Here is a 27,986-nt window from a genome sequence, read left to right as displayed (position 1 = left end):
GCAAAGCAAGACTCCATCTCATCAAAAAAAAAAAAAAGAAACATAAATATTGCAGTAATACCTATAAATAGTCAATGCGACTTTGATACAGGTATATTTTTATTAAAATATATTGTGCCCTTTAATTGTGAATTTTTCAAAAATTCCTCCTGTTATTGATCTCATTTCACTCCCTTGTGAAAAGAGTATATTTTCAATGTTTTCACCATAAAAACATGGTAAGTATGTGAGGTGATGGGTTTGCTAATTAGCCTTACTTAGTCATTCCACATTGTAAACATACATCAAAATATCACATTGTACTCTACAAATATACACAATTATGTCAATTACAATTTTTAAAATATTGTAATAATTGTATGTAAATTTCAGAAATTAAATATATTTTCAGTAGTTCATTAGTTAAAGAAAATATAGGCCGGGCGCGGTGGCTCAAGCCTGTAATCCCAGCACTTTGGGAGGCCGAGACGGGCGGATCACGAGGTCAGGAGATCGAGACCATCCTGGCTAACACCGTGAAACCCCGTCTCTACTAAAAAAATACAAAAAAACTAGCTGGGCGAGGTGGCGGGCGCCTGTAGTCCCAGCTACTCGGGAGGCTGAGGCAGGAGAATGGCGTGAACCCGGGAGGCGGAGCTTGCAGTGAGCTGAGATCCGGCCACTGCACTCCAGCCCAGAGGACAGAGCAAGACTCCGTCTCAAAAAAAAAAAAAAATATATATATATAGTGAGTTGTTTTGTAATATGTTATATGTATTTTATTTTATTAGTCTGACTTATTTTTCAGATTTTCTTAAAGTCAAGAAAATCTGTTATGAAAATGAGAAAAATGTTCAAGATTTTATTGATTATTTATCCTCGTATTTAGGCATAAGCCACACTTATTTTTACATATTTTATCTTTTAAAAAAATTGGTCACTACTGTTTTTAAAAATGTGAAACGAGTATTTTGAATACTGATTTTATCACACATATACCATCTGCTGATGTGTGAAGACAAATATTAATTATTTAGTACAGGAGCAGATTATCATAATTAAGAGAAAATGAAAATCAATGTTTGGGAACATTTTTAACCCCTTACAAACAGGTGTTAAATCCTTTGAGTTCTTCATTGTTTCTGTACAATGAATAGTGGTACTTTAATCAAAACTGAGTTAGAACACACTAACAGTTTTAAGATACTTTTAAGCTGTGAAATATAATGTATCTTCAACCTCCAACAAGAAAGGAAATTTATAAAAAGAGCACATTAAGATAAAAAAATTTTTAAGGATAGAGTACAGTAGGACAGAAGACAACAAACGTATTAAGATGAAATACCTGGTATATATGAAATTGCAAATACATTTCTTCCAAATGATGAATGCTTAATCTCTCTCACAAATTCTTTGGTGTCAGTTTTAAAACACTGGATCCGACCATTTTCCCGGTCTGCCACACATAATTGGCCCAAGTGAGGCACAAGGGCCAAGCTGTGAGGAACGGTGAACTGGCCTGGCAGAGGACTGCTCCCTGAAGACTCTGCAGAACAAGGAAAAGCCTTAGATACACAATTTAAAAAATCACCCAAAGTTTGACTCTCTAGTAAGTTTCTAAATTCATGATAGTAAACCATTAAATGCCTGGAGCCAGGAGAAAGATAAGGTAAAGCAGTTTATAAGTTTATAATGTCTTTTACCCACAAATGCATTACAGATTTTCTCCCTATTTGGACAGTTTTTTGGTGGATGCATTATTTTCCTTGTAAGACGTACGTGTGTGTGTGTGTGTGTGTATGTATGTGTGTGTGTCAAGCTAACTGGATGCACACAATGACCCAGGTTACAATGACCCTGTAGGGGACAATTACAGCTTAAAGAATGTGAGTGGTGGCCAGTATTGAGTTTCCAGTGATGCTGGCTAAGAATTACAATTGGAGATTAAGAGTCTTATTGGGTACCTTCTCCCCACTGTGTGATGAACTCTCCACTTGGTGAAAACTGCACAATCCTGCTGTTGCAGTAACCATCTGATACATAAATGGCTCCAGTGCCTGGATCCACAGCCACATCAGTGGGTTGACAGAAGTGATTCTGGTCATTGCCTGGTTGCATGCTCCTTCCCAAGATTAATATAGGGCCTTCTTTACTGTTTGGATCCAGTTTGAACACCTTTTTAAAAAGGAACAAAAGCTTTACCTACTTTTCATGGTTATTAGTGATTTACGCTCACATGACTAAGACCACTTTCACAAGCAATTGGAGTAGAAGCTCCCAGAGACTTATTTAAAAGAAGATATTAATACATTTTACAACTGAATGGGATCCTAGAAATCATCTGGTCTGGTTCCTTCATTTGATAATAAAGCCTATGAAGATTAAGTGATTTGGTCAAGATCACCCGGTTAATTAGTGGTGAATGGAGACTAGTACATGGATACCCAGTTCCGTCCACCCTGATGTTTCCTTTTTGTCTTTCCTTAGCTAATACTACAATGCACTCCAGATAATACATGAACAATAAATGTTTACAGAGATGATGTTTTCCAAGTTATTTGCCACCTATTCATAAAAAGCATATTACACTTGATATAACTTCTTTTAAAAGTAACACAAATTTGACTTGTTACATATAAATACACATTTTCTAGAGGCCTAGCCTCAATTTATAGAAGATTAAGGCAGTTTAAGAAAAAAACAAAAACATAAGTGAAAAAATAGAAATAAGACTTAGGGCCAGGCACGATGGCCACATCTGTAATTACAGCACTTTGTAAGGCTGAGGTGGGTGGATTGCTTGAGTCCAGGAATTCAAGACCAGCCTGGGCAACATGGCAAAATCCCATCTCTACAAAAAATTTCAAAAAATTAGCTGAGTATGCTGGTGTGTGACTGTGGTCCCAGCTACTTGAGAGGCTAAGGTGGGAGGATCACCTCAGCCTGGATGGTGGAGGCTGTAGTGAGCCAAAATCGTGCCACTGCACTCCAGCCTAAGGGACAGAGTGAGACCCTGTCTCAAACAACAACAACAACAACAGTTAGGAACAGAGGGAATAAAGACAAATACAGACACTTAAGAAAATGGTTGGGAGGGCCCATGTAGTTATTTGAGTGAAGCTTCACATCTGGCCCAAGGGACAAGTGTGACTTCATCATTTACATACTAGCTTTTCCTAGCATTGAGTTCTAAAAGAAATATTTCAGATGTGGATTGTTATGGACTGAATGTTTGTGTCTCAAATCCAAATTCACATGTTGAAATCCTAACCCCCAATATGAAGGTAATACGAAGCAGGACCTTTGGGAGGTAATCAGGACAAAAGGTAGAGTTCTCATGAATGGAATTAGTGCCGTAAGAAGAGATAACAGAGATTACTGTCACTCTATCTCTCTGACCAATCAAAGATACTATGAGAAATTAGCAACCTATAACCCAGAAGAGGGCCCTCGCTAGAACTCAACTGTGCTGCTACTCTGTTCTTGAACTTCCAGACTCCAGACTTGTGAGAAACAAATCTCTGCTGTTTATAAGCCACCCAGTCTATAGTATTTTGTTATAACATGCTGAACTAAGACATGGCTGCTCTCTTTTCTTGCTACAACTTACTGGGTCACAGAAGAAAAAACAAACAAACAAACAAACAAAAAACCCCATAGAACTCCAGAGCATTTCAAAAGCATAATTCTGTTAGCTTCTAATTTGAATATTACCAAAAGGACGACTACCTGATGGAGAGCCACGTCTGTGACCCAGTAATTCCCATCTTTATCTATACTCAAGCCATGTGGCAAGTAAAACCTGCAAAACAAAAATATTTGTGTTAATTACATATTTACTCTCAAGGCATATGTGACAGAAATTTTTCTAATTACTCTGTGAAGACAATACAAAGTTATAAATTGATAAATGTATACTTGCATTATTATAGAAAAGGCCAAAATGAATTGTTAAAAAAACTGTTATAATATGATTTCCTTGAGACAAACCTTAAGTAGTATTTAATAGTATTAAAATTTATAAATTAAGCCTGCATATAAATTACAAATGTTTATGAAAAAGTATGGTATATTAGAGAAAACAATATCAGTTTAAAAACAGGTTCTAAGGTCATAAATATTAACATCTTACAAATATGTATAAAACTGTCTTAAGAAACATAAATGGATTGATATAGTTTGAGGTTAAAAGATGTTGCAAGGAAATGTAATGTGTTAATATAAACTATTAGATAATATAACTCAAAGGCTTTAAAGAGTGCCTACTAAAGACAGTAAAACCCACAGCACATAACTTTCAGCCAACATGGGCTGTGAATATCTAAGCAAAGTGAAATAGTGAGCCAGATAAACATTAGAGAAGGTTAATCTGGCAAATTAATCTTAATGATCTGGGTAAGGAACTTGGACTGAGCTAACAGACACACGGACAATACATTGAGGTGGTTTGGTCCAGTGATATCTGACAATGCACTAGCGCTGTTAGCTTCTAATCTTAGTGTAGTGTTGACAACACAGATTTTTTTTTTTCATGAGCCATAACTGTAACACTCTGATTTTGACTAATTAGCTGAACTAGATCCCTGTTTTGACAACTGAATGTGAGGATTATGATTTGCTTTCAAACAGATACTCCACCGATGGCTAAGTTGATTTAGCAGTAGTTGTTCTGCTTTCCCTTTAATTCCTTTCTGGAATGAAGGTGCTTCTGGTTAATGAATAGAGCACCAATGAAACAGGTTCAAACATTTCACCCCTGACACACCATCTTGAGAATGCTATTAAAAAAATTCTAAGCAGCATTATTATTATCTCCACAAGCAGCTGCACTCAAAACAGTGGCTACCCACCTTGCGAAGAAGCTGGCTTTCCCTGTGCTTAAGCAGATGGAGAAGGGTATAGTTACTAAAGCTGTCAGGTTACAATAGTTCAGGAGATCTATAAGCAAGTGCCTCCCTCACTTCTTTCAATAACCATAAATATCAGCCAACTTTTTTTTTTTTTTGGCCGCTAAGTGCCATCTTGAAATAAGACTAAATAATGAGCAGTTTTCAAATCCAAATTACATATGCATGATAAGGAATGCTAAAAATGACATTTGTTTAGTATTCACTTTGAGATGGAAAAAGAGAAGCTCTTTTTCTTAATGATAATCACTTGATGAGTTTGGTTGTCCTGAAGAATTTTTCTGCTGAAGAATTTTTTTGCATCATTAGATCTGGTTGAGCAGCAACTCACTTAATCAACTATGCAAGATATGTATTACATATGTAATATGTAATAAGCTTGACTACATATTAAAATCACCTGTGAACTTAAGATTATTAGCCCCACTCTACACAAAATCTAAATCTAATTTTTTAATTGAAAAATTGACAAATTTTCATTGTATACATTTATGGGGTACAATGTGATGTTATGACATATGTATACAATGTGCAGTGATTAAATCAAGCTAATGAACATATTCATCACCTCAAATACTTAACATTTTTTGAGGTGAGAACATTCCAAATATACTCATTTAGCTATTATGAAATAGGCAAGGACCTGAATAGACAGTTCTCAGAAGAAAACATACAAATGGCAAACAGGCAAGTGAACCTAAATTTTTTGGAGCTTCCCAGATGATTCTAATATTCAGTCAAGATTTAGAAACATCTATTTAGAAGATGAAAGATGGGATGGCCCAGTTAGTTTTCTGCTTTCTTAAGTGCAGCTATACAACACACTCAAATTTCAAGACTCTATGATACATGTTACACTCAATATATGTAGTACAAGTCTTAACAACATAAGTCATTTAACTCACAGATTTTTTCCACTGGACTGGAGTACCGCAGCATTATTTGGATCTATGACAAGAATAGTGTCTTCTTCAATTGGTCCTAGTCCTATTTGCTGGTAAACAAACTTGCTGTCAAACGAGCTAAACAAAATGCAGCACATAGGAAAGAAACAATCATAAACTCCTATGAAATTGAGAAATGCAGACCATTCACTTGAGATTCTAAATACAAAATCAAAAGAGATCAAATGTATTTGACTTCACTCTTTGTCCACCACATTTCAGTCATTTGGATTATAATATACACCATTAACCTGTAGAACCATGCTACTCAGGGTGGTCAGTGGAACTGAAGCATTAGCATTGCTGGGAAACGCAGTTTCAGACCTACTGGACTGAATCTGCATTTTCACAAGACCCCTGGGTGGTTCCTATGCTCACTGGGGTTTGAGAAACATTGATCAAGAACTCTTAATGTACCTGAAAAATTTCAAAAGCTCTTCAAAAGAGTATGCAGTTATTCAATAGACATTTTCTTTCAAATTGCAAAAGAAAATATGACTTATTTTAACTTTGTCATTAATGATAATAGCTGGAACAGCAGTGATCAAAATGTTTGTTATACTTTAGGTGCAACATGCGAATACATATTATAGAGATATAAAAGAAAATGTTCAAAGTATTTAAAAGTTATAAAACCAAATCCATCCTCGAGACAAAAATATGCTTAAAGGCATAAAACTTACCAAATAACAGCTATTCTATAACTATAAAAGGAACAACTATGTAATAATTAATTTAAAAACTTAAATGTGACAATTTCTGCTTTTAATCTCAGTACCTTTTAGGTTATTATAAAACATTATGGACATATATTCATATATATACTTTCAAAATTATATTTCTATTTAAATTGTTAGTAATATAATCCCTTAAATTCACAATTATCACAGAAACGGTACTTATTTCCTTTTCTGTTTGGGAAATTATATGTCAACAGGGATGAATGACAAAGATAAGCTCTTCTAATCTAAGCTTCTGTAATAGAGAAGTAAGTGTATGAACCACCAAAAAATCAAGTTATCTTCTCAAAAAAGGATTGGATCAGTACATAGTTGACGGATGCGTCTGTGTGCGTGTGTGTATGTATGTGTGTGTGTTTATAAATACACATATCAAGTCAATAAATGACTTATGAATATTATTGTAAAACAGAATTTCCTTTTAGCATCAGGCAAGGTTGTGAAAAAAGTATTAACATTTTGTAGCTCAACTGTTTAAGCAAAAGAATCTGAATAACATTAAATATTTGCTATTATATATTTGCAATTTGGGAAGGTAACAGACCGCTTGGATCTGTCATGAATCCATTGATCAGCTGGCTGCCATTTTTATGAAACTTATGTAGAGTCCCAGTACTCTACATAAATAGGAGAATGAAAAAATTCTTAAATTATATTCTTTGGCCATTAAAAAATACATCACACAATTATCTGAGCTACTTGACTGTTACAGTCTTTTGGGTATAGTTTTCCTGTAAGATAACAATAAGTCCCTGAAGTAGTTCTTATTAATGATGCATTCAATTGAACACAAAATATTGATTCAGCTTTGTCAATCTAAAACTTAAGTAATATTCTTTATATATGCTATTATATGCAGTTAAGAACCACACAGTGGTATCTAGAAAAAAAAAACAAATTTATGAAATGGAAGTAGCATCATTAACAAAAAAGATTTCATAAGATATTTATGGGGGGTCATTATCAAACTGAAATGTGAAATTGTATTAGGTAGGAACCAATGTAAGAATATTCATAGTATTATTAAATCATGGGAAAATGGTAAAGGGCAAATATGAAGTCACTCTTGCTAGTATGAAACACCAAATAATTTATCCTATATCTGAAACTCTATTTTCAGTATGAATTTATTTACTAAAAATATCATAACTATTCCTCTGAAAAACATAGGTACTGGATTCAACCATTAATAATCTTTTATTTTTTCAACTTGACTATAATAATGGCTAACAAGTTCAGCACATCTGAGACTCAGTATATTGTAACCTTCACATTCATATGTAATAGGTTAAAGTTTCTTCATTCATTATCTCTTTCTAAGGTTTGATACGGTTTGACTGTGTCCCCACCCAAGTCTTATCTTGAATTGTAGTTTCCATAATCCTCACCTGTTGTGGAAGGGACTTGGTGGAAAGTAATTGAATCATGGGGCGGTTACCCGCTTTCTGCTGTTCTTGTGATAATCAGTGAGTTCTCATGAGATCTGATAGTTTTATAAGGAGCTTTTCCCCCTTTTGCTTGGGACTTCTCTTTCTTGCCATCATGTGAAGGACATGTTTGCTTCCCCTTCTGAAGCAATCTGCCTGATTGTAAGTTTCCTGAGGTTTCCCCAGCCATGCTTAACTGTAAGTCAATTAAACTTCTCTCCTTTATAAATTACCCAATCTTGGGTATGTCTTTATTAGCAGTGTGAGAAGGAACTAATACAGGAAATTGGTACCAGAAATGGGGTGCTGCCACAAAGATACACAAAAATGTGGAAGCAACTTTGGAACTGGGTAATAAACAGAAGTTAGAACCGTTTGGTGGGCTCAGAAGAGGACAGGAAGATGTTGGAAAGTTTGTAACTTTCTAGAGTCTTGTTGCATGGCTTTGACGAAAATGCTGATAGTGATATGAACAATGAAGTCCTGGCTGGGATGGTCTCAGATGGAGATGATAAGCTTGCTGGGAACTGGAATAAATGTCACTCTTGCTATATTTTAGCAAAGAAACAGTTGGCATTTTGCCCCTGCCCTAGAGATTTGTGGAACTTTGAACTTAAGAGAGATGATTTAGGGTATCTGGTGGAACAAATGTCTAAGCAGCAAAGCATTCAACGTGTGACTTGAGTGCTTGTAAGAGCATTCAGTTTTATTAATTCACAAAGATATGGTTTGAATTGGAATGTATGTTTAAAAGGGAAGCAGAGCATGAAGGTTTGGAAAATTTGCAGCCTGGTGATGTGCTAGAAAAGAAAAACCCATTTTCTGAGGAGAAATTCAAGCCAGCTACAGAAATTTGCAAAAGTAATGAGGAGCCAAAAGTTACTTGTCAAAACAATAGGGAAAATGTCTCCAGGGCATGTGAGAGGTCTTCACAGCAGCCCCTTCTATCACAGACCCAGTGGTCCAGAAGGATAAAATGGTTTGGCTGGGCCTAGGGCCTTGCTGCGCTGTGCAGCCTCAGGACTTGGTGCCTTGTGTCCTAGCTGTGGCTAAAATAGGCCAAGGTACAGCTTGGGTCTTGGCTTCAGAGGGTGCAAGCCCCAAGCCTTGGCAGTTTCCCTTTGGTGTTGAGCCTGTGGGTGCACAGAAGTCAAGAATTGAGGTTTGGGAACCTCTGCCTAGATTTCACAAGATGTATGGAAATGCCTGGAGGTCCAGGAAGAAGTTTTCTGCAGGGGAGGAACCCTCATTGAGAACCTCTGCTACGGCAGTGTGAAAGTGAAATGTGGGGGCAGAGTCCCCATACAGAGTCTCCACTGGTGCACTGCCTAGTGGAGCTGTGAGAAGAGGGCCACCACTCTCCAGACCTTGGAATGTTAGATCCATCCACAGCTTGCACCATGTGCCTGGAAAGGCAACAGACACTCAATGCCAACTGTGAAAGCAGCTGAGAGGGAGGATGTACACCTCTCAGCCACAAGGACGGAGCTGCCCAAGGCTGTGGGAGCCAACCTCTTGCATCAGTGTGACCTGGATGTGAGACATGGAGTCAAAGGGTATCATTTTGGAGCTCTAAGATTTGACTGCCCTTCTGGATTCTGGACTTGGATGGGGCCTGCAGCCTCTTCATTTTGACTGAATTTTCTCATTTGGGAGGGACCTGGTGGAAAGTAATTGAATCATGGGGGTGGTTACCCCATGCTGCTGTTTTCTGGTAGTCAGTGGGTTCTCACGAGATTTGGTGGTTTTATAACAGCCTTTTCCCACTTCTGCTCAGCACTTCTTGCCGTCATGTGAAGGATGTGTTTGCTTCCCCTTCTGCCTGATTGTAAGTTTCCTGAGGCTTCACCAGTCACGCTGAACTGTGAGTCAATTAAACTTCTTTCCTTTCTAAATCACCCAGTCTCAAGTATGTTTTTATTAGCAGCATGAGAAGGAACTAATAAAAGGTTTAAGTCTCACATTCCTCATTATTCAGAAACATTTCAGTGCTTTGTAAAGGCACAATGGCAATCTAAATAATGTGAAAATTAGGTGTCTGCTATTAGGAGTTAAAACCTTTCCCCTTCTTTTTTTAAATGGAAATTTTGATTGAGATAATTGTGAATGCATATTCAGTTGTAAGAAAAAAAAAGTTCTGTGTGCACTTTACCCAGTTTCTCCATTTTGCAAAACTATATATAACATCACTACATATAATAAAACTATATATAATATTTTCATTTACTCTTAGTTTATTTCCTTGGAATATACTAGTACATTAACTTTCTATACCACCCCAATCTATGGAATATGGAAAGTTATCGATTCATAATTCCAATTCGTAATTCTTGCCAAGTGCTATCTACTTTATATGTAGATTGTGAGTTCTGACTCACCATCGACAGCTAATAACAGTGGCAGTCCAAGTGCCTATTATATATCGTTGTATTGGACCTCAGCACACATAATTCCACATCTTCCCCTCTCTGCAGAATGACAAACCATTAGGGAAACCTGATATATTTACTTGCCCCCATGGTTTCTCCAAGAATGGGATGCAGTATTTCTGTAAGATAACTGCCCCTTTGATCTGTCTTGTCATTCATTTAAATATTCATCATCATTCCTAAATCTCTGGTCATATTATTTTAGGAAATAGCACTCCTGCAATTTATTGATGAGGAGAAAATAAAAAGGTTTCCCTCCCTCTCCAGGAGCATACACTGAACTTCTGCAACTTAAAGCATTTCTTATAGCTTCAGATTATTTCTCTAGACCACTCAAATATTTCAAAGTGTAAACTATAGGTTAAATTAGTCACTGACAGCCATGTAAGATCAGAGTCACAGACCTGAAATGCTGGGCTTGGCTTCCAAGAAAACAAGCTGCATTAAGGAAGAAATACAAATAACAGACCCACAGTCCTTGTGCCAGTCAGGTCAAATGAAAATGTTGCAGCTGATGAGTAGGTAAGTGAAAAACATCCTCTATCAATGGCATTGTTCTGCACTGCACACAAATGTAGAAAAAAATGTATCAAGTAATTGATATTGTGCTGCCACAAACACTGTTTGTGTATGGGCATTTATATTCATAATATAGAAATTTCAAGTTTCCAGTGATGGCAGCAAATAGTAAAATTAACTAATTTGAGGATCATCTAATTTTATTTCATTATCCACTTTTTTGGTGTTGTAATAGAGAATTCTGACATAGCAAATGAAGGAATGGGAAACAAAATAGCAAATGAAGGAATGGGAAGAAAAATAAGGAACAAACAAAATAAGACAGAGCAAGTAAATCAGAGTAATTTTTTTTTTTTTCTGAGACAGGGTCTCACTCTGTACCCACGTTGGAATGCAGTGGCATGATCATGGCTTATGGGAGCCTCAACCTCCCAGACTCATGTGATTCTCCCATCTCAGCCTCCTGAGTAGCTGGGACCACAGGTGCACACCACCATGCCCAGCTAATTTATTTTTATTTTTTGTAGAGATGGGGGCTCTCCCTATATTGAGCAGGCTGATCTTGAACTTCTGGGCTCAAGCAATTCTCCCAACTCCACCTCCCAAAGTTCAGATATTTATAATTAAAAGTTGGAGCCTTAAAAAAAATCATCTTGCAACATATCAAGATACCTTTCCCAGTATCATATTACAATGTAACAACTAATTATCTGGGTCTTTTTAGGTTTCGTTTGCTATCACAAATTACACTCATGTCATCTATATGTATAAAGGGCATTTTATGTTTGCTTAAGACTAGTTTTCCATAGCTTTATGATGATTATTCATATTATTACTATACTTCCACTGTTAAGAATATCAGTGATAACGCAAATTCTAGAATTTACTGATTAGAGAATCTGTTCATTTAACTACCATCCCTCAAAAACAAAGTAAAAAAAAACACAAAGCAAACAAAACATAACAAAACAAAATACAAAGATAAAACACTCTACTTATATATACTTACATATAGCTCATTTAAATGCAGTAGTTTACTTCCGTAATGTAAATAACAAAGAAGAAAAACCCAGAATTCTTAGGAAGAATGTAGCTTTAAAGGAATTAATCACTACATAATAGGCCTAACCACTTCATTTAAAATCATTGTGATGTCTTTTAACAGACATCTATATGTTTAAACTGGCAGCATCAAGGGACATTCATTTACTCAGATGATTGGTTGACCAGTCCTAATCCTTTCACTTGGGATGGCTGGAGCGTCACGGAACTAACAGCTGGTCCCTGATGGTTACACAGGGCAAATAATAAAATAAATTGACATCTTTTCTCAAATGAGAAAATCACAGTCCCCTTCCAAACACATATGTTAAATTTGCTAAGTAACTAGTTTATAAACTCTTGTAATTCAAAGAAAGGTAACCCTTGAACAGTTCACAAATGGCTGTCAGATTATAGAGCTGGATACACCGTTGCTAGAGCAAACTGCTTATTTAGTGTTCTAAAGCAGCTACTCCACATTATTTGCTGCAGAGGTCTTTATTTCAAGCACATTTAACTTTTTACAGGATATAATAATACCCTGAACATTTCACACAGTGCCTGGAGCACTTTTGATTTTTCTTTGCTTCTCTGGAAAAGCACTCAGTTGAAGAGACTGAACTGTGACCTATGGGCTGGAATTCATCAGTTCTTTATTTTAGCAGTTTGAATTCTCCATTAATGATTTTTCACATTAGCAGCTAATCAAACAGTTTAGATAAGGCTGGGAAGAAATGCTTTGCTATATTCACACACATAAAAGAGCTAGAGTAAGGAGAAAATAAACTTCTATGCCATCAATAAAAATTAAGGGAATTCAAAATAAATAATAGCAACTGAAGGAAGATATGAAATATAATGTAATTATCTAAATTAAGAAGCTAGAGAAATAACTGTAGGTTTTCATGCAAGAATATAAGTGAAAATGTAACCTCAGTGTTTGAAAAGCAAAGATATACAAAGGTCAGAGACTCTCTATGGAATATAACTTAATACTATGTTAAAAACACTTACTTCTGAAAATAGACACATTGTAAAAAGTCCCTGTGAGGCAGGAAAAGAGATGGGCAGACAAAAAAAAAAACTTCAGTATGACTATTTAGTGTCATTTTGGGCCTAGAACTATAGATACCATGAATAGATATGAAAAGAAAAAAGAACTAGGTATCATACATCCAGACTCTGGATTCTATTCAGTCAATAAGGTCACTGGGGACAAGTGACTTAACAAGGTGCATTTTGTTACTTAACACTATGAGGTAGTTATTAAAGCCCTCACTTTTTAGGCAAGCAACTCAGAATCAGGGAGTTCAAACGTCTTGATGTAAGTCTCAAACACAGGAAATGGTAACCAAGATTCAAATCCAGGCCTCCTATCTTCAAAAAAATGTGATTTTCTCTTACCAGGATTGACCTGACTGAACTGGTAAATCTCCCACCAGTTATCAAATTCAATGTGTATTGTAGAAGAGATGGAAGAATAGTCACATAACCAAGAAGAACTAGAGAAAATAGCATAAAACTGGAAGAAAAAGGCTCCAGTAAAGTGAAATGGCGATATGAGAAAGATAGAACACTGAAACATTCTTTTTTGTAGAACTCCTTATAGTTTTCCCTCAGACATGAAGGTACTAAGGTAACAGACAGTTTTGAGTTCTGTTCTCCAGGGCCAGTTAAACCCTAAGGTAGGAAAGAAATTGCAGATGTTGAAGCATAACCCAGGCAGATATGTTAACTGAGGCTCCAGAAAACTAGCGAAGCAAATCTTGAACTGATTTTTCTACAAGTTAGGAAGCAGACAGATTTCTAAAACAATATATCTTGGCAAAATTACATAAAGTATTGATAAAGAGATGGTTTGTGAGCTATCTGGGGGGAGGAGGGAAGAAGATTCCTAGAAGACTATGAGTTCTCTACAAACAAAACTTGCAAAACCAACCATTCAGCTATTCAAATTTTACAAACAGCATCTATGAAGATATAAAAGGCAAGCTTATCAATGAGACCTAATACAAAGCTGGGAGACCTAACACAAATCCTCTGGCTAATTAAGATTAAAATAATATCTGTAAATTGAAACAATGCCAAATATAATAAAGTGGAACATAATTGGAATAAAGCCCTGAATTCAATATTTTTAAAACACTGCATAAGCATAAACTTCCAGTAAAAATATCAGCACAATTTTTGACATATATTTGGAGATCTTTGAGATTACAAATTCTACATAAGGCGACACAGTGATATAACTGCTAAAAAAAAAGTGAATACAATTCTCTTCTACTAACAGACATGTAAAATACACATCAAGGGAACTAATTGTAACACTGATCAAATAATACATGAGGTATTGTGACCACTTCTAGGTAAAACACTTTAAAGGGGAGAGAAACCAAAATTCCTTCAGTTGAAATAAATCATGTCAGCATGAATATTAGTTGAGAGCTTGGAGAATATTCAGTTTGCAAAAGATAAGGCTTTCTTCAAATATGCAAATAATTGACATGGATAAATGGGAATAAATTCATCCTGCATTACTATAAGGTGAAGTTATGGGACTCAGATTTAGGTAAAATAATGAAGAACTTTATAACATCTAGATAGGTCCCATAATTGGAAAGCCTGTCTCATATCTAGGGAATTTCTTGGCACTGAAAAATTTCAAGCACTGGATGATGGTTGAAGTTGCTGTAGAAGAGATGTGTACTTTAGGTGGGAGGCTGAAGATAAGCTCCCTGCTGGACACTTGCTGTTTTGGGTGTACAGTGTTTATTGTTCCATTTTGTGACAACGAAACCTCACCTTTTTTAGTTGACCCAACATTTTGAGCTCCACTCTCAGCCCACTGCTTCAGATAATGTTGACACTACTCCCACGCTTCGTGGGTAGAACAAAAGACTCAGGCTAAGCCACAGACTCAATTTTATTCCTCTGCCCAAAATAATTGATTTAATGTGCAGTGAGACACGATCTAGGTCAGACCAAGGAATGCTACAAAGACTAATTTTAGTGAGTTTATGTTGACTTATCAGGCAGATAGACTACTATCTCTACTGTGACATTAGGATGATAATGTGAATCGAACCTGCAAATGGAGAGGAGCAACAGAATGAATCAGGGACTGGAAATGGAGCCACCCTACAGAAAAAATGAGCTGTAAAATAGATCCTGATGATGTAATTGGGCTACTATATTCCTTGAAGTTTTCACTTATATAAACTAATTTTCTCTTTTCCTAAGTTAGTTTACATTGAGTTATCTCTCTTCTTTGTAACAGAAAGAATCTGAAGTTATACTACTTCCAAGATCCCTTCCAACTCCATGTGAACAAATGATAAATGAAATAAGAAATACAACTTCCAACATCTATAAGTTAGGAGCAAGACCCATAGTTAAGTTAAGTGGGTATATGATGTGAGTTCTGCATAGTACACCCCAACCATAGCTCAGATACATGAAAGAAAGTCCAAGAAGCACTCTGAGTGTGGTGGCGATTTTAAGACAGAAACTCAGGAACAGCTATTACTGAGGCAAAAGCTACCCAGATCCTGTTGGGAAGCATTTAAACTTTAAAGAGCTCTAGCTGCCATGCTGCCCTAACACCAGGGCAGACAAGAGACTCTTTAAAGTTTCATTATACCCTTCTGGCAATAGGCATTTCTTATTTCAGCTAGAAGAGAAGCTTGTTAAAGTAGCAATATTAAAGTAAGGGAGAAAAATGGAAATCAAATTGAGAAAGGGAGTGACTATCATCTTTCAGGAGGTCAGAGGTTTATCACCATTATAATTTTGGTTGCCACGTATATTTAGTGTGGTTAAGTCAAAGAATAAGGGCTGATCAGGGTAACCAGGTGGGAATGAAGAATAATAGTACTGATGAAGACAGCTGACACAATGATATCAAAGGAGCTTTGGGTACTAAGTATTAATTAGGAATTATTATTAACTCCAAGTACTGTCTGATATTTAAAGAATGATCACATCTTATGAACTATGGGATACAATGTGCTTCAATTTGATTTAGAATATGCCCTGGTCTTATAGAACCTACAATTTTGTGAACCTCAGAAATATCAGAATGGGAAATATTTCAAGGAAAAATAATATAGGATTTGTCACTATCAAACAGTGGTAACAAGAAGAATGCAGTTTCCAACTAATTTTTAATTTGTATTGTCCCTCACCTGTACATTATAAATTCCATGGGAAGGTACTTCTTCTTTGTATAATCCTTGGATTTTTAATGAAGGACAAAAAAACCCCAAAACTATGTACTTCATCCAATTTACAGAATGTGACTTAGGAATGATGGCCATGTATTACCATTCAAAGAACAGAACGTGAATTTAATTTGTTCTTTGAATAAATCCAAATGTATTTTCCTAAAAAATAGCTAACAGAGTAATCTACTTCTAAGTCTACTCAGAGAGCTGAGGGCCAGAAAAGAATTTCCTTACAACCATGGATTGCAAAATCTGCTAGGGGCAACAGGCAATCCTAGGAAGGGAGAAGGAAAGAGAGAGAAAAAATAGTTTTACATCTGAAAGATAAAGATGAAGAAGAAAGAAGAAACAGAGATTTAGTGAGTAAAATCAGCAGTTTTCTCTGAAGACATCTTGCATGTTCAACTGCACCCCTTTATAGATGTCATTTATCAGGGCAAATACTCCGGGGCTTTGCCAGTGAAACCAGAATCTATTTCTATAGGATCCTGGTTACCTAGATGCTAGCACAGCCAGATAAGCCACAGAAAATGCTCTTAGGTGGTTCCTGTTTCATAGTCTTATTTCATCTCCCACCCTAAACTGGACTTCACAGATCCCTTTTTCTATTAAACTATTCCAGTCTCTGCTGTTTACTTGGAAATGAGTATCACACTAAAATGGAAAACTGGCCTTTGTCCAATTTAGCTTTAGCCAGCTGAAACAGTATCAATGGGAGAAAATGATGCTGTCATTTTCTCCTCTGGTAAAATGTGGCTAGAAATCCATGCAGAAAATGTAGCAATATTCATTAAAATGAAGAATAAGTACCATGAATAGTAATAGTTTGCTTTTAAAAGCACTTGTTAAAATACCATTAGATGTTCAATAATGACTAAGACAATGTAACAGAGATGTATGAATGAGAATGTTGAGTTTGATTATTTACTCTGAACTCTGAAGTGATCTTTTTCAGATTCCATTTTCAAGTATGACAACTGGAAAGGACAATTAAACAGTAACAAAGCTACCAATCTACTCTGAAATGCTGATTGAATTCTGTCTTCAACTGCACAAAGAAAATTAGACATATGAATATGTGACAGAACCAGGTTTAACATAAATTTAATCAACATCTCTGAAACTGGAGAAGACCAATTGAACTATACATGTAGATCCTCAATTTTCCAAATGAGACCCCATAGTTATACATATGAAAAGACAAGATATATTAGATTTAATTGATGAAAGATTTTAAAATTTATCTCCCTATGTAAATTTGTATTGAAATAAATGAATAAATCGATATTCATTCCTTAAAATAATTAAAATAACCTGCTAAATTGTCGGGCAAGCTTTTAAAAATACAATCATGAACATGCTTACAATTCTATGAAAAGCAGCATTGTAAAGTGGCTAAGTGGGCCAACTCTGGAGTTAGATGGGAAGCAACTGAAGCCTGGTTTTGCCACTTGCTAATTTGGGCATAGGAGTACTTAACTTCTTTTGGTTTCTACATCTGTAAAACCTGAATAATGATGGTAACTCAGAGGACACACTCAATAACTGTTTGACGTTTTTACTAAAAATCCCTCTAAGAAGGTAGGAAAGGAAAATCCAGAGGATAAAGCAGGAGTAATAGTTCTAGAGTTATTCTTAAGTCTTTGATGCTCATGAAAAGAGCAAATCTGAGTAATAAAATTAGTCTATATTAAAACCTGAAGGCCAAGTTACTATTTCTTCACATGTACTGGCCAAACTGCCCCAACCACACTGTCCAGGACAAAGGTCTTGGCATAGTTCTGCACCCAGGACATGAAAATAACACATGGGTGTTATTATAGTCCACCAGCAACCTTTCTTAATTGATCACTTATCATGAGCACTCTCCTTGAAGTCTTGAACATTTTCACTAAGGTACTGACTTAACTATCTTTAATGTTATAGATAGATAACAGGAGGGAGCAAATTGGTAAGTGGGTAGAATCACAGATTGCTACTGTCTTCTTTCCATAAACTATTTCGTGAAACTACTTTGTTTTAAAGCACACAAGACTTCCTTTCTGCTACTTACTACAGTCAGATGTTAAAAGGACAAATACATTTTGCCATAAAATCAAATTCTGAAAAACCTTTATAGTTCTCTCACCATTATTCTTAGTTTAATGAAAAAATTATGCACACTATTTTTATTTTCATTTGCTTATTGAAGAAAAAATATTACTTACTTTCCATCCCAGACATGGTCACCTCTGTGGAAAATCACCAGGTTATTCTTAGGGTCTAGAGCCACCCCAGAAACCTGGCCTGGCAACAAGTATACTCCAGGCCAATCCAGTGCCTCTTCCATGTGGAAATCTAAAAGATATATCCACACATTTAGTGTAAAAAGGAAAGGTCGAATTGCCTCGTGAGGATTCACAATAGTTACAAGAAGCTCATGCAATAACATCACTAGGTGCAAAGAAAAAAAAGACAATCAAGCCGTGCTCTACATAAATTATACCACATGCACATTCCAAGTAACTTTCTGAGTGATGAAATGAAGTGACTGGGAACTTGGATTAGGACTGTTTTCTTTGTTTTCCTTTTGACAAGATGCCTGTAAAGCCAGCTAACTCAAGTCATTAAAGGGTATATTTGAGATGGCCTTCTTCTCAACAAGATTCTTTCTCTACTCTGTTTGGAAAATACGACAACATAACATTTTAATACAAAGCTTTTAAATGTTTTAAATAAGCAGCAAGAATGGGCAATAAGCCTGGCACTCTGTGTTCCTCTGTCCCTTTCCCTCATTCATTCATTCATCTATCTATCTATCTATCTATCTATCTATCTATCTATCTATCTATCTATCTATCTATCTATCTATCTATGTATCTATCTATCTATCTATCTATCTATGTATCTATCTATCTATGTATCTATCTATCTATCTATCTATGTATCTATCTATCTATCTATCTATCCATCTATCTATCTATCTACCTGTCTGTCTGTCTGTCTAATCTATCATCTCCTGAGTAAATTCTGGATATTCAATATAAAATAGCCCCCATAACAAACCATTCATTGACGATTCCTTGTTACACAGAACTAAGATATCAATCTCATTCTCCTAACTTCAGTGACCCTATAAGAATAGGACTCTTTCACTGTTCCCATATTTGGTTTCCTAAAATGAGAGAAGAAAAAAAATGACAGAAACTCTGTGAATGAATGATTTCCAAATTATTCTTATTTCTGATCAGAATATATTTATCTTCAGAGAATATCTGGGTTTGCATGTGTGGGTGTTTTGAGACAGGGTCTCACTCTGTCACTCAGGCTGGAATGCAGTGGCATGGTCACAGCTCACTACAGCCTCAATCTGCTGAGCTCAAGCAATCCTCCCACCTCGGTCTCCTGAGTAGGTGGGACAATACGTGTGCACTACTATGCCCAGTTAATTGAAAAAGACAATTTATTCCAGAGACGGCATCTCACTGTGTTGCCCAGGATGGTCTCCAATTCCTGGGCTCAAGTGATTCTCCTGCCTCAGCCTCCCAAAGCGTGGGGATTATAGGTGTGAGCCACCACAGCCAGCCTCATTTGTGTTAATCCCTTTTATAAACATGCCCATGGATAAAGGGGGATAATGTATATATCTGTACTAATTGAGGATATAGAGTTATGAAGATCACTGTGAAAGCTATTGTATCAGCACTGACATTTCTTTCCCTCCCAAATGCTTTAACAAAGATTCTGAGAAGAAAAGCAGCAATTTCAGTCTCATTCCTCCTTGCCACTCTCTGAAGGATATGGCAACATGCAGTGAAATCCTCAAAGGCAGACATTAAAGACTGGGGGGAGAAAGAGAAGCTCAAAGCTTATATGATCAGCTATGAAAACTTGAGAGGATGCTTCTGTGAGAACAAGTACTTCAAAATAATTCTGTCAACTACAGAAAAGAAAAAGTACCTTTTTACCCAAAATATTTTAAACTTTGTACTTTAATTTTTTCTTTAATAAAAATTAACAAAACATGTAACAGTAGGATGCCCAGATTAGTTCAACCTTTGCTGAAGCATCTTCTTTCTTTCCTTTTTTTTTTTTTTTCTTTTTTTTGCTTAAGCATTTTCAACAACTATTTCCTAAGCGTATTTTCTGTGTAAGGTACTATGGTAGAATCTGGGAATGCAAAGGAATAAAACATGGTTTTTGGCCTTACTAAATAAATGAATATAATAGGGCTATAATAGGATAAGAATATGACAGAATAAAATGTTTTAAAAAACCCAGGAACCCAATACTTATGACACAAGGTAGTACAGGAATATAGGAGAGGACCCAGAATCCTTCCCAAGGCTAGAGCTGGGATAGGGTAGGATTAAGGTCTACTTAAAAGGTTTCCCATGGGAACAAACATTTGTGTTTGCACTTAAAGGTAAGGTGGAATTCATCAAGTGTAGAAGTGGGCAGATAATATTTTGGTCAAAAAGAATAAAAGTGAGGATGTTTGTAATTGCAAAATGTGTTTTAAGATTTTTTAAAATAATCAGGAAAGGATACATGTGTATGCTGGGTAGAATGGGGGGCTGGGGACTGGATTAGCTGACCCTGAGACCTGATTTAGACTGGAAAATGTACTGATACCACATAAAGAGCCTGGATTTAACAATGATCATATAGTGTGTAGTGTCTTGACCTCTACTGAAAATTTTGAGGCACATTACAAGTACTTTATTAGCAGCAGTAAAGCACAGAGTCAGGGAATAATTTGCTTTGGAAATACTTTAGAGCATATGAAAATGTCATTGTCACTCATGTGTACTGTGATATGCCTTTTGGAGAGAAGGTGGGCAGAATGACAGCTGGTATGCCTGAATTTGCAAATAATCCTAGGCATAGAAGTGGATGTGAATGGAGCTGCTCAGATGAACAGTATCTATCATCTGTCACCCTTGCTTGTCATAAAAGGGAGAACAAGTGCAAACTTCTGCTACTGGCAATTGGGAGCCACTGAAGGTTTAGTAATATGTTTTATTGGTACAAAATAATTATACATATTTATAGGGTACATGTGATATTTTGATACAAGCATGATCAAATCAGGGTATTTAGAATATATATCACCTTGAACACATCATTTCTTTGGGTTGGAAACATTTTATATCTTCTCTTCTAGCTATTTTGAAATAGACAATATATTGTTGTTAACTGTATTTACCCTGCTCTGCTATCAAACACTAAAAGCTATTTCATCTCTCTACATGTTGGTACCCATTAACCAACTTGTCTCCATCCCCCTGAATCTTTCCCGGGCTCTGATAACTATTATTCTATTCTCTACCTCCATGAGATCAACTTTTGAAGCTTCCACATATGAATAAGAATATACTATTTGTCTATTTTTAGCTTATTTCACTTAACATAATGACCTCCAGTTTCATACATGTTGCTGCAAGTGACAGGATTCCATTCTTTTATGGCTGAATAGTATTCCATTGTGTACACACATCACCTTCTCTTTATCCATTCATCTGTTGATATAGTCTTAGGTTGATTCCATATCTTGGCTACTGTAAATACTATTGCAGTAAACATGGGGGCACAGTTATCCCTTTGACTGACTTCCTTTCCTTTGTGAAAAATGTCATTGGTATAATGATTGCATTAAATCTGTAGATTGTATTAATGTTTTCACACTGCTGATAAAGACATACCTGAGACTGGGTAATTTATAAAGAAAAAGAGGTTTAATAGACTTACAGTTCCACGTGGCTGGGGAGGTCTCACAACCATGGTGAAAGATGAAAGGCATGTCTTACATGGTGGCAGACAAGAAAGAATGCAAGCCAAGCAAAAGGGGTTTCCCCTTATAAAACCCTCAGATCTCCTGAGACTTATTCACTACCGAGAGAACAGTATAGGGGAAAGTGACCCCATGATTCAATTATGTCCCACTGGGTCCCTCCCATGACACATGGGAATTGTGGGAGCTACAATTCAAGATGAGATTTGGGTGGGAACACAGCCAAACCATATCAGGTAGTACTGTCATTTTAACAATATGATTTTTTTCAGTCCATGAGCAGGAATCTTTCCATTTTTTTGGTGTCATCTTCAATTTCTTTCATCAGTGTTTCGTAGTTTTTCTTGCAGAGATCTTTCATCTCCTTGGTTAAATTTATTCGTCAGTATTTTTTAAGTTATTGTAAATAAGACTGCTTTCTTGATTTATTTTTCAGCTAGTTCATTATTGGTGTATAAAAATGCTACTGATTTTCTTAAGTTGAGATTTTGTGTCTTGAAACTTTACTGAATTACTTTATAAGTTCTAAGACTTTTCTTGGTGAAGTCTTAAGGTTTTTCTCTATATAAGATCATGTCATCTGCAAAGAGTGACTAACCTGACTTCCTCTTTTCTGATTTGGGTGCCTTTTATTTCTTTTTCTTGCCTGACTGCTCTGGTTAGAACTTCTTGTACTATGTGGAATAAGAATGGTCAAAGTGGGCATCCTTGTCTTATTTAGTTCTTAAAGGAAAGACTCTCCTCTTATCTCCACTCCGTATGATGCCAGCTGTGGGTTTGCTGTATAGGGACTTCATTACATAGAAGTATATTCCTTCTATGCATAAATTATTGAGTTTTTATCATGAAGAAAAATAGAATTTTAGCAAATACTTTTTCTGCATCTATTGATATGATCATATGGTTTTTGTCCTTCATTCTGCTGATGTGCTGTATCACATTTATTGATGTTGAACCATCCTAATATTCCAGCAATAAATTTCACTTGCTCATGATGTATTATCTCTTTGATGTGTTTCTGAAGTTGGTTTGATAGTACTATGTTGAGGATTTTGTATTTATGTTCATCAGAGATACTGGCTTGCTCTTTTCTTTTTTCACTGTATCCTTATCTGGTTTTGATATCAAGATAATGCTGGTTTCACAGAATAAATTAGGAAGAATTTCCTCTTCTACCATATTTTGGAATAGTTTGCAAAAAATGATATTAGTTCTTTATAATTTTGGTATAATTCAGTAGTATCATCTGGTCCTGGGCTTTTCTTTGATGGGAATTTTTTTAAATTATTATTATTACTGATTCAATCTCATTACCTGTTATTGGTGTGTTTGGTTTTCTATTTCTTTATAGTTCAAGCTTGGTGGGTTTTATGTATCCAGGAATTTATTCGTTTCCTCTGGGTTTTCTAATGTATTAGCATACAATTGTTGAAAACTGTATGCTAATACAGTTTTCATACAGAAATCATAATATCTCTAATGATTCTTTATATTTCTGTGGTATTTGTTGCTATGTCATCTTTTTCATTTCTGATTTTATTTGAATCTTCCCTCTTTTTCTTGGTTAGTCTAGCTAGTTTATGTTTATCTTTCAAAGCACCACCTTTTTTTTTTTCATCGACCTTTGTATTTTTTTAGTCTCTATTTAGTTCTGCTCTGATCTATTTCTTTCCTTTTACTAATTTTGGGTTTGTTCTTGCTTTCTTAGTTCTTTGAAGTGCATTGTTAAGTTGTGTGACATCCTTCTACTTTTTGATGTTGGCATTTACCACAATAAACTTCCCTCTTCGCACTGCTTTTGCTATATTCCATAGGTTTTGGTACTTTGTGTTTCCATTTTCATTTGTTTCTTTTTATTTCCTTCCTAATTTCTTCATTGAGCCAATAGTTGGTCATAAGTATATTGTTTGCTTTCCATGTATTTATACAGCTTCCAAAGTTCTTGTTATTGACTTCTAGTTTTTTCCTTTGTGGTCTAAGAAGAGACTTTATATAATTTCTATTTTTAAAATTTTGTTGAGACTTGTTTTATGGCCTAACACATGGTCTATCCTGGAGAATGTTACATGTGCTGTTAAAAAGAATGCGCATTCTACAGCTGTTAGATAAACTGTTCTGTAAATGTCTGTTAGGCCAATTTGGTCTAAAGCGCAGTTTCGATCCAATGTTTATTTTCTGTCTACATGATCTGTCCGATGCTGACAATGGTTGAGGTCCCCAACCATTACTGTGTTGGAGTCTATCTCACCCTTTAGGTCAAATAATATTTCCTTTATATACCTCTGTGCTCCAGTGATGTATATGCATATATATTTAGAATTGGTACATCCTCTTGCTGAATTGATCCCTTTGTCATTATATAATGATCATCTTCATTGTTGTTGTTGTTTACTATTCTTAAAGTCTATTTTACCTGATACAACTATAGTTACTCGTGCTTGTTTTTGTTTTTCATTCCCATGGAATATATTTTACCATCCCTTCACTTTCAGTCTTTATGTGTCTTTACAGGTGAAGTGAGTTTTTATGAGCAGCAAATAGTTGGCTTATGTATTTCTATTCAGTAAGGCTGTCTATATATTTAAGTGAGAAATTTAATCCATTTACATTCAAGGTTATTAATGGTAGGTGAGGATTTTTGTCATTTCATTAATTGTTTTCTGATTGTTTTGTATAGCCTTTTTTTTTTCCTTTCTTATTGTTTATCATTGTGGTTTGATGTTTTTTTGCAGTGGCAACACTTGAGTCCTTTCTCTTTCTCATTTGTGTGTTTGCTCTGCCACTAAATTTCATTCTTGTGTTTTTGTGATGGTAGCTACTGTTGTTTTGCTTATAGAGGTAAAATCTGGACTTCCTTAAACATTTCTTGTAGGGATGTTCTAATGCTAATGAATTCCCTCAAGTTTTACTTCTCTGGGAAAACTTTGCTAGGAATAGTATTCTTGGATGAATTGTTTTTTGCTTTTAACACTTTGAATATATCAATTTACACTGTCTCCTGATCTGTAAGGTTTAAGCTGAGAAAGTTGCTGTTAGTCCGAAGGGGGTTTCCTTATTTGTAACTTGATGCTTTACCCTTGATGCTTTTAGAATTTAATCTTGTTTTTAACTTTTGAAAATTCTACTATAATGTGTCTTGGAGAAGACCCTTTATGTTGAAGCTGTTTGGGGAACACTGGGATTCCTGTATCTGGATATCTATATCTCATTCAAAATGGGAAATTTTCAACTGTTATTTCATTAAATAGGTTTTCTATACCTTTGTCCATCTCGACACCTTCTAGAACAATAAAAATTAGAATATTTGGTCAGTTTACGTGTCCTATATATCATATTATGTAGGCTTTCTAATTTTTTAAATAGTTTTTCTTTTTCTTTTTCTTTTTTTTTTGGAGACAGTCTCTCTCTGCCATATAAGATGGAGTGCAGTGGTGCTATCCTGGCTCACTGCAACCTCCTCCTCCTAGGTTCAAGTGATTCTTATGCCTCAGTCTCCTGAGTAGCTGGAATTATAGGCATACACTACCCCGTCTGGCTATTTTTATTTTTATTTTTTGTATTTTTAGTACACATAGGGTTTCACCATGTTGGCCAGTCTAGTCTCAAACTGCTAGCCTCAAGTGATCTACCAGCCTCAGCCTCCCAAACTGTGGGATTACAGGCCACCATGCCTGGCCTTACTGGGTTATTTTAAAAGATGTCTTCATATTCAGAAATCCTTCCTTCTGCTTGATCTAGTCTATTGTTGAAGCTTTCACCTGTATTTTTTATTTCATTTGATTAAATTATTCAGTTCCAGGATTTCTGTTTGACTCTTTTTTATAATATCTCTTTGTCAAATTTCTCATTCAGACCATAAACTGTTTTTTTTCTGAATTATTTGTATTGTTTATCTCTGTTGTCTTCTATTTTACTGAGCTTCCTTAATATCATTATGTTGAATTCTGTTTCAGGAATTTCATAGATTTCTTTTTTGTTGAGTCTGTTGCTAGAATTATTGTGTTCCATTAGAGGTATGTTTCCTTCTCGTGTTTCTTGTGTCCTTACATTGATACCTGTATATGTGGTATGGCAGCTGCTTCTTACAATTTTATTGATTGGGTTTCATAAGAAAAGATATTTTTCTTTATAGATAAACTATAGTGTTGGTTGAATAGGGTGGTTGGTTTTAATTCTAAGTGGACACAGTAGTATCTGTATGACTTTTTTGGCTATAATCAGCATCAGTGGTGTCTCTGAGTTCCTCAGCAGCTTAGGCTGCAGTTTTTAGTAGAATCTAAGGTGAGCCTTTGCAGAGGACAGGGACACAAGATGGGTTGATCCTTGGGCCCCACTGGCAGCAACAGTGAGTTGAACATGACAGGCTTTAAGCCCCTGGGTAGTGTGTATGCAGGTATCAGTGGTGGCAGGTTCAGGCAGCTTACTCAGGTTCTGGCAGTGGCAGTGGTGGGCTGGGTGGGCAGTTAGGTCCTTGGGCCCAGGGGTGGCATGCATGGCATCAGCGAAGGCAGTATCAGCACTGAACCTATCCCCAGATCTCCACTGGTACATATGTACACCAGCAGTGGTGGTAATGGGCTGGAAGGACCAGTCCTCAGGCCCCATGTGGCTCATGCAGGTGGGTGCTGGCAGCAGTGGTGATGGCAGCCTCGAAAGACCCATCCTTAGAACCCTGGGAGAAGTGCACAGACACCAGTGGTGGTAGACGGGGAGGGTGAATCCTCAGATCCCTGGACAATGTGTCTGGACTCTGGCAGACTGAGTTGATTCCCAGTTCTCAATGATGTGGGCAGGCACTGGCAGGGGCAGTGCTGGGTGGGGAGGAACTGTCCTTAGGCTCTCTGATGCTGTATGCCCATGGGAAATTTAAAATATGGGGTGACATGATTAATGCTGTGTTTTTGAAAGTGAACTCTGGAAACAGAGTAGAGGCATTAGATTTAGAAAGGACTAGATAAATCAATAGATGGATAAGTCATTCCCCTGTCAAATGTTTAAAATGATTTTAAAGTTGCTTGAATCTCAGACTGCACTTCATTCATTTTCCTCTCATTTAGTTGTCATAATTCTGTACTTATTTACCACTCCTGAAGCTTCTAGATGGGTTCCAAAGGAAACTCAAAGCTCATGACAATGCAGATATTTAATGGCTTTCGTCATGTTCTCAGAACTCAGAAGCACTACAACTAAACAGAATTCTTCAAGGGCAAGGATCATCCCTTATTCACGGTTTTGTCACCAACTGTCACACAGGGCCTGGCCTACTTACTGTATGGCCTGATACATGCATTAAAGTCTGTGTTTTAGTTTCTGCTTGTTTATGGTATCAACTAGCATTCAAATTCCCCTATAACCTTATAATTCATCTGTACTAACTTTTCACCCATAGCAGAATGCTGAAGATACTATGAGAGTACTCAATGAAAATGCTAATTGGCTAATTACTATCAATAAAGATAATAAACATATATAACGGCTTCTGGAACCTTTCTATTCAGTGGTCTACCAACTAGGTACTGGGAGCTAAGTGCTCATGAAGATGCAGAGTTACTATTCTGACAGAAAATATGCAACGTCTAAAAATTGCATTATTTTGGGGTCAAATATGAATTTCATAAAATATTGGAAATACTGTTTAAAGAACTTTAATCTGGCTATGAATGATCTCAGTTATCATATGCCCTTAAACTGGTAAGTGCTTGGAAGTCTGCAAAAAAATATGGACGCATAGGTTGTTTTGAGCCTATCTTCACCAATTACAAAAACACTCATTTGTCACATATTAGAATCCTGGTAGGTTGGAAATGTTAAAGAAGGAAAATTTATGTAAATATCTAGAATGTATTTATAAAAATATACACCTTCAGTGAATTTTCCAAACAGTAAAAATGATGTGTAAAAGAATGTATGAAGTCTAACACCATGAGCAACCTGGTTCTTTTAGTACTGATTGTTTGGAAAAATTATATTACATTATTGTTAGTTTTATTTTAAATTGTCTTTG

At 36.0% G+C, this 27,986-nt stretch overlaps 1 protein-coding gene across 6 annotated transcripts in view; it reads right to left on the bottom strand.

The window, feature by feature from the left end:
* PAM (peptidylglycine alpha-amidating monooxygenase) overlaps window positions 1-27,986 on the bottom strand; it is a 134,579-nt gene that overhangs the window by 20,933 nt on the left and 85,660 nt on the right. For all 6 annotated transcript variants that reach the window (XM_011960102.1, XM_011960104.1, XM_011960105.1 and 3 more), the window contains 5 exons: window positions 18,417-18,546; window positions 5,792-5,908; window positions 3,709-3,781; window positions 1,944-2,154; window positions 1,325-1,525 (listed from right to left, as the gene is read on the bottom strand). In XM_011960102.1, coding sequence (XP_011815492.1) covers window positions 1,325-1,525; window positions 1,944-2,154; window positions 3,709-3,781; window positions 5,792-5,908; window positions 18,417-18,546 — 732 coding nt within the window. The remainder of the gene's footprint in view (window positions 1-1,324; window positions 1,526-1,943; window positions 2,155-3,708; window positions 3,782-5,791; window positions 5,909-18,416; window positions 18,547-27,986) is intronic.

Source organism: Colobus angolensis, unplaced genomic scaffold, assembly GCF_000951035.1.
Source record: "Colobus angolensis palliatus isolate OR3802 unplaced genomic scaffold, Cang.pa_1.0 Scaffold504, whole genome shotgun sequence".
Taxonomy (NCBI): Eukaryota; Metazoa; Chordata; class Mammalia; order Primates; family Cercopithecidae; genus Colobus; species Colobus angolensis.
Note: the sequence above shows the minus strand (reverse complement) of the source record. Positions and strands in the feature narration are given on the sequence as shown.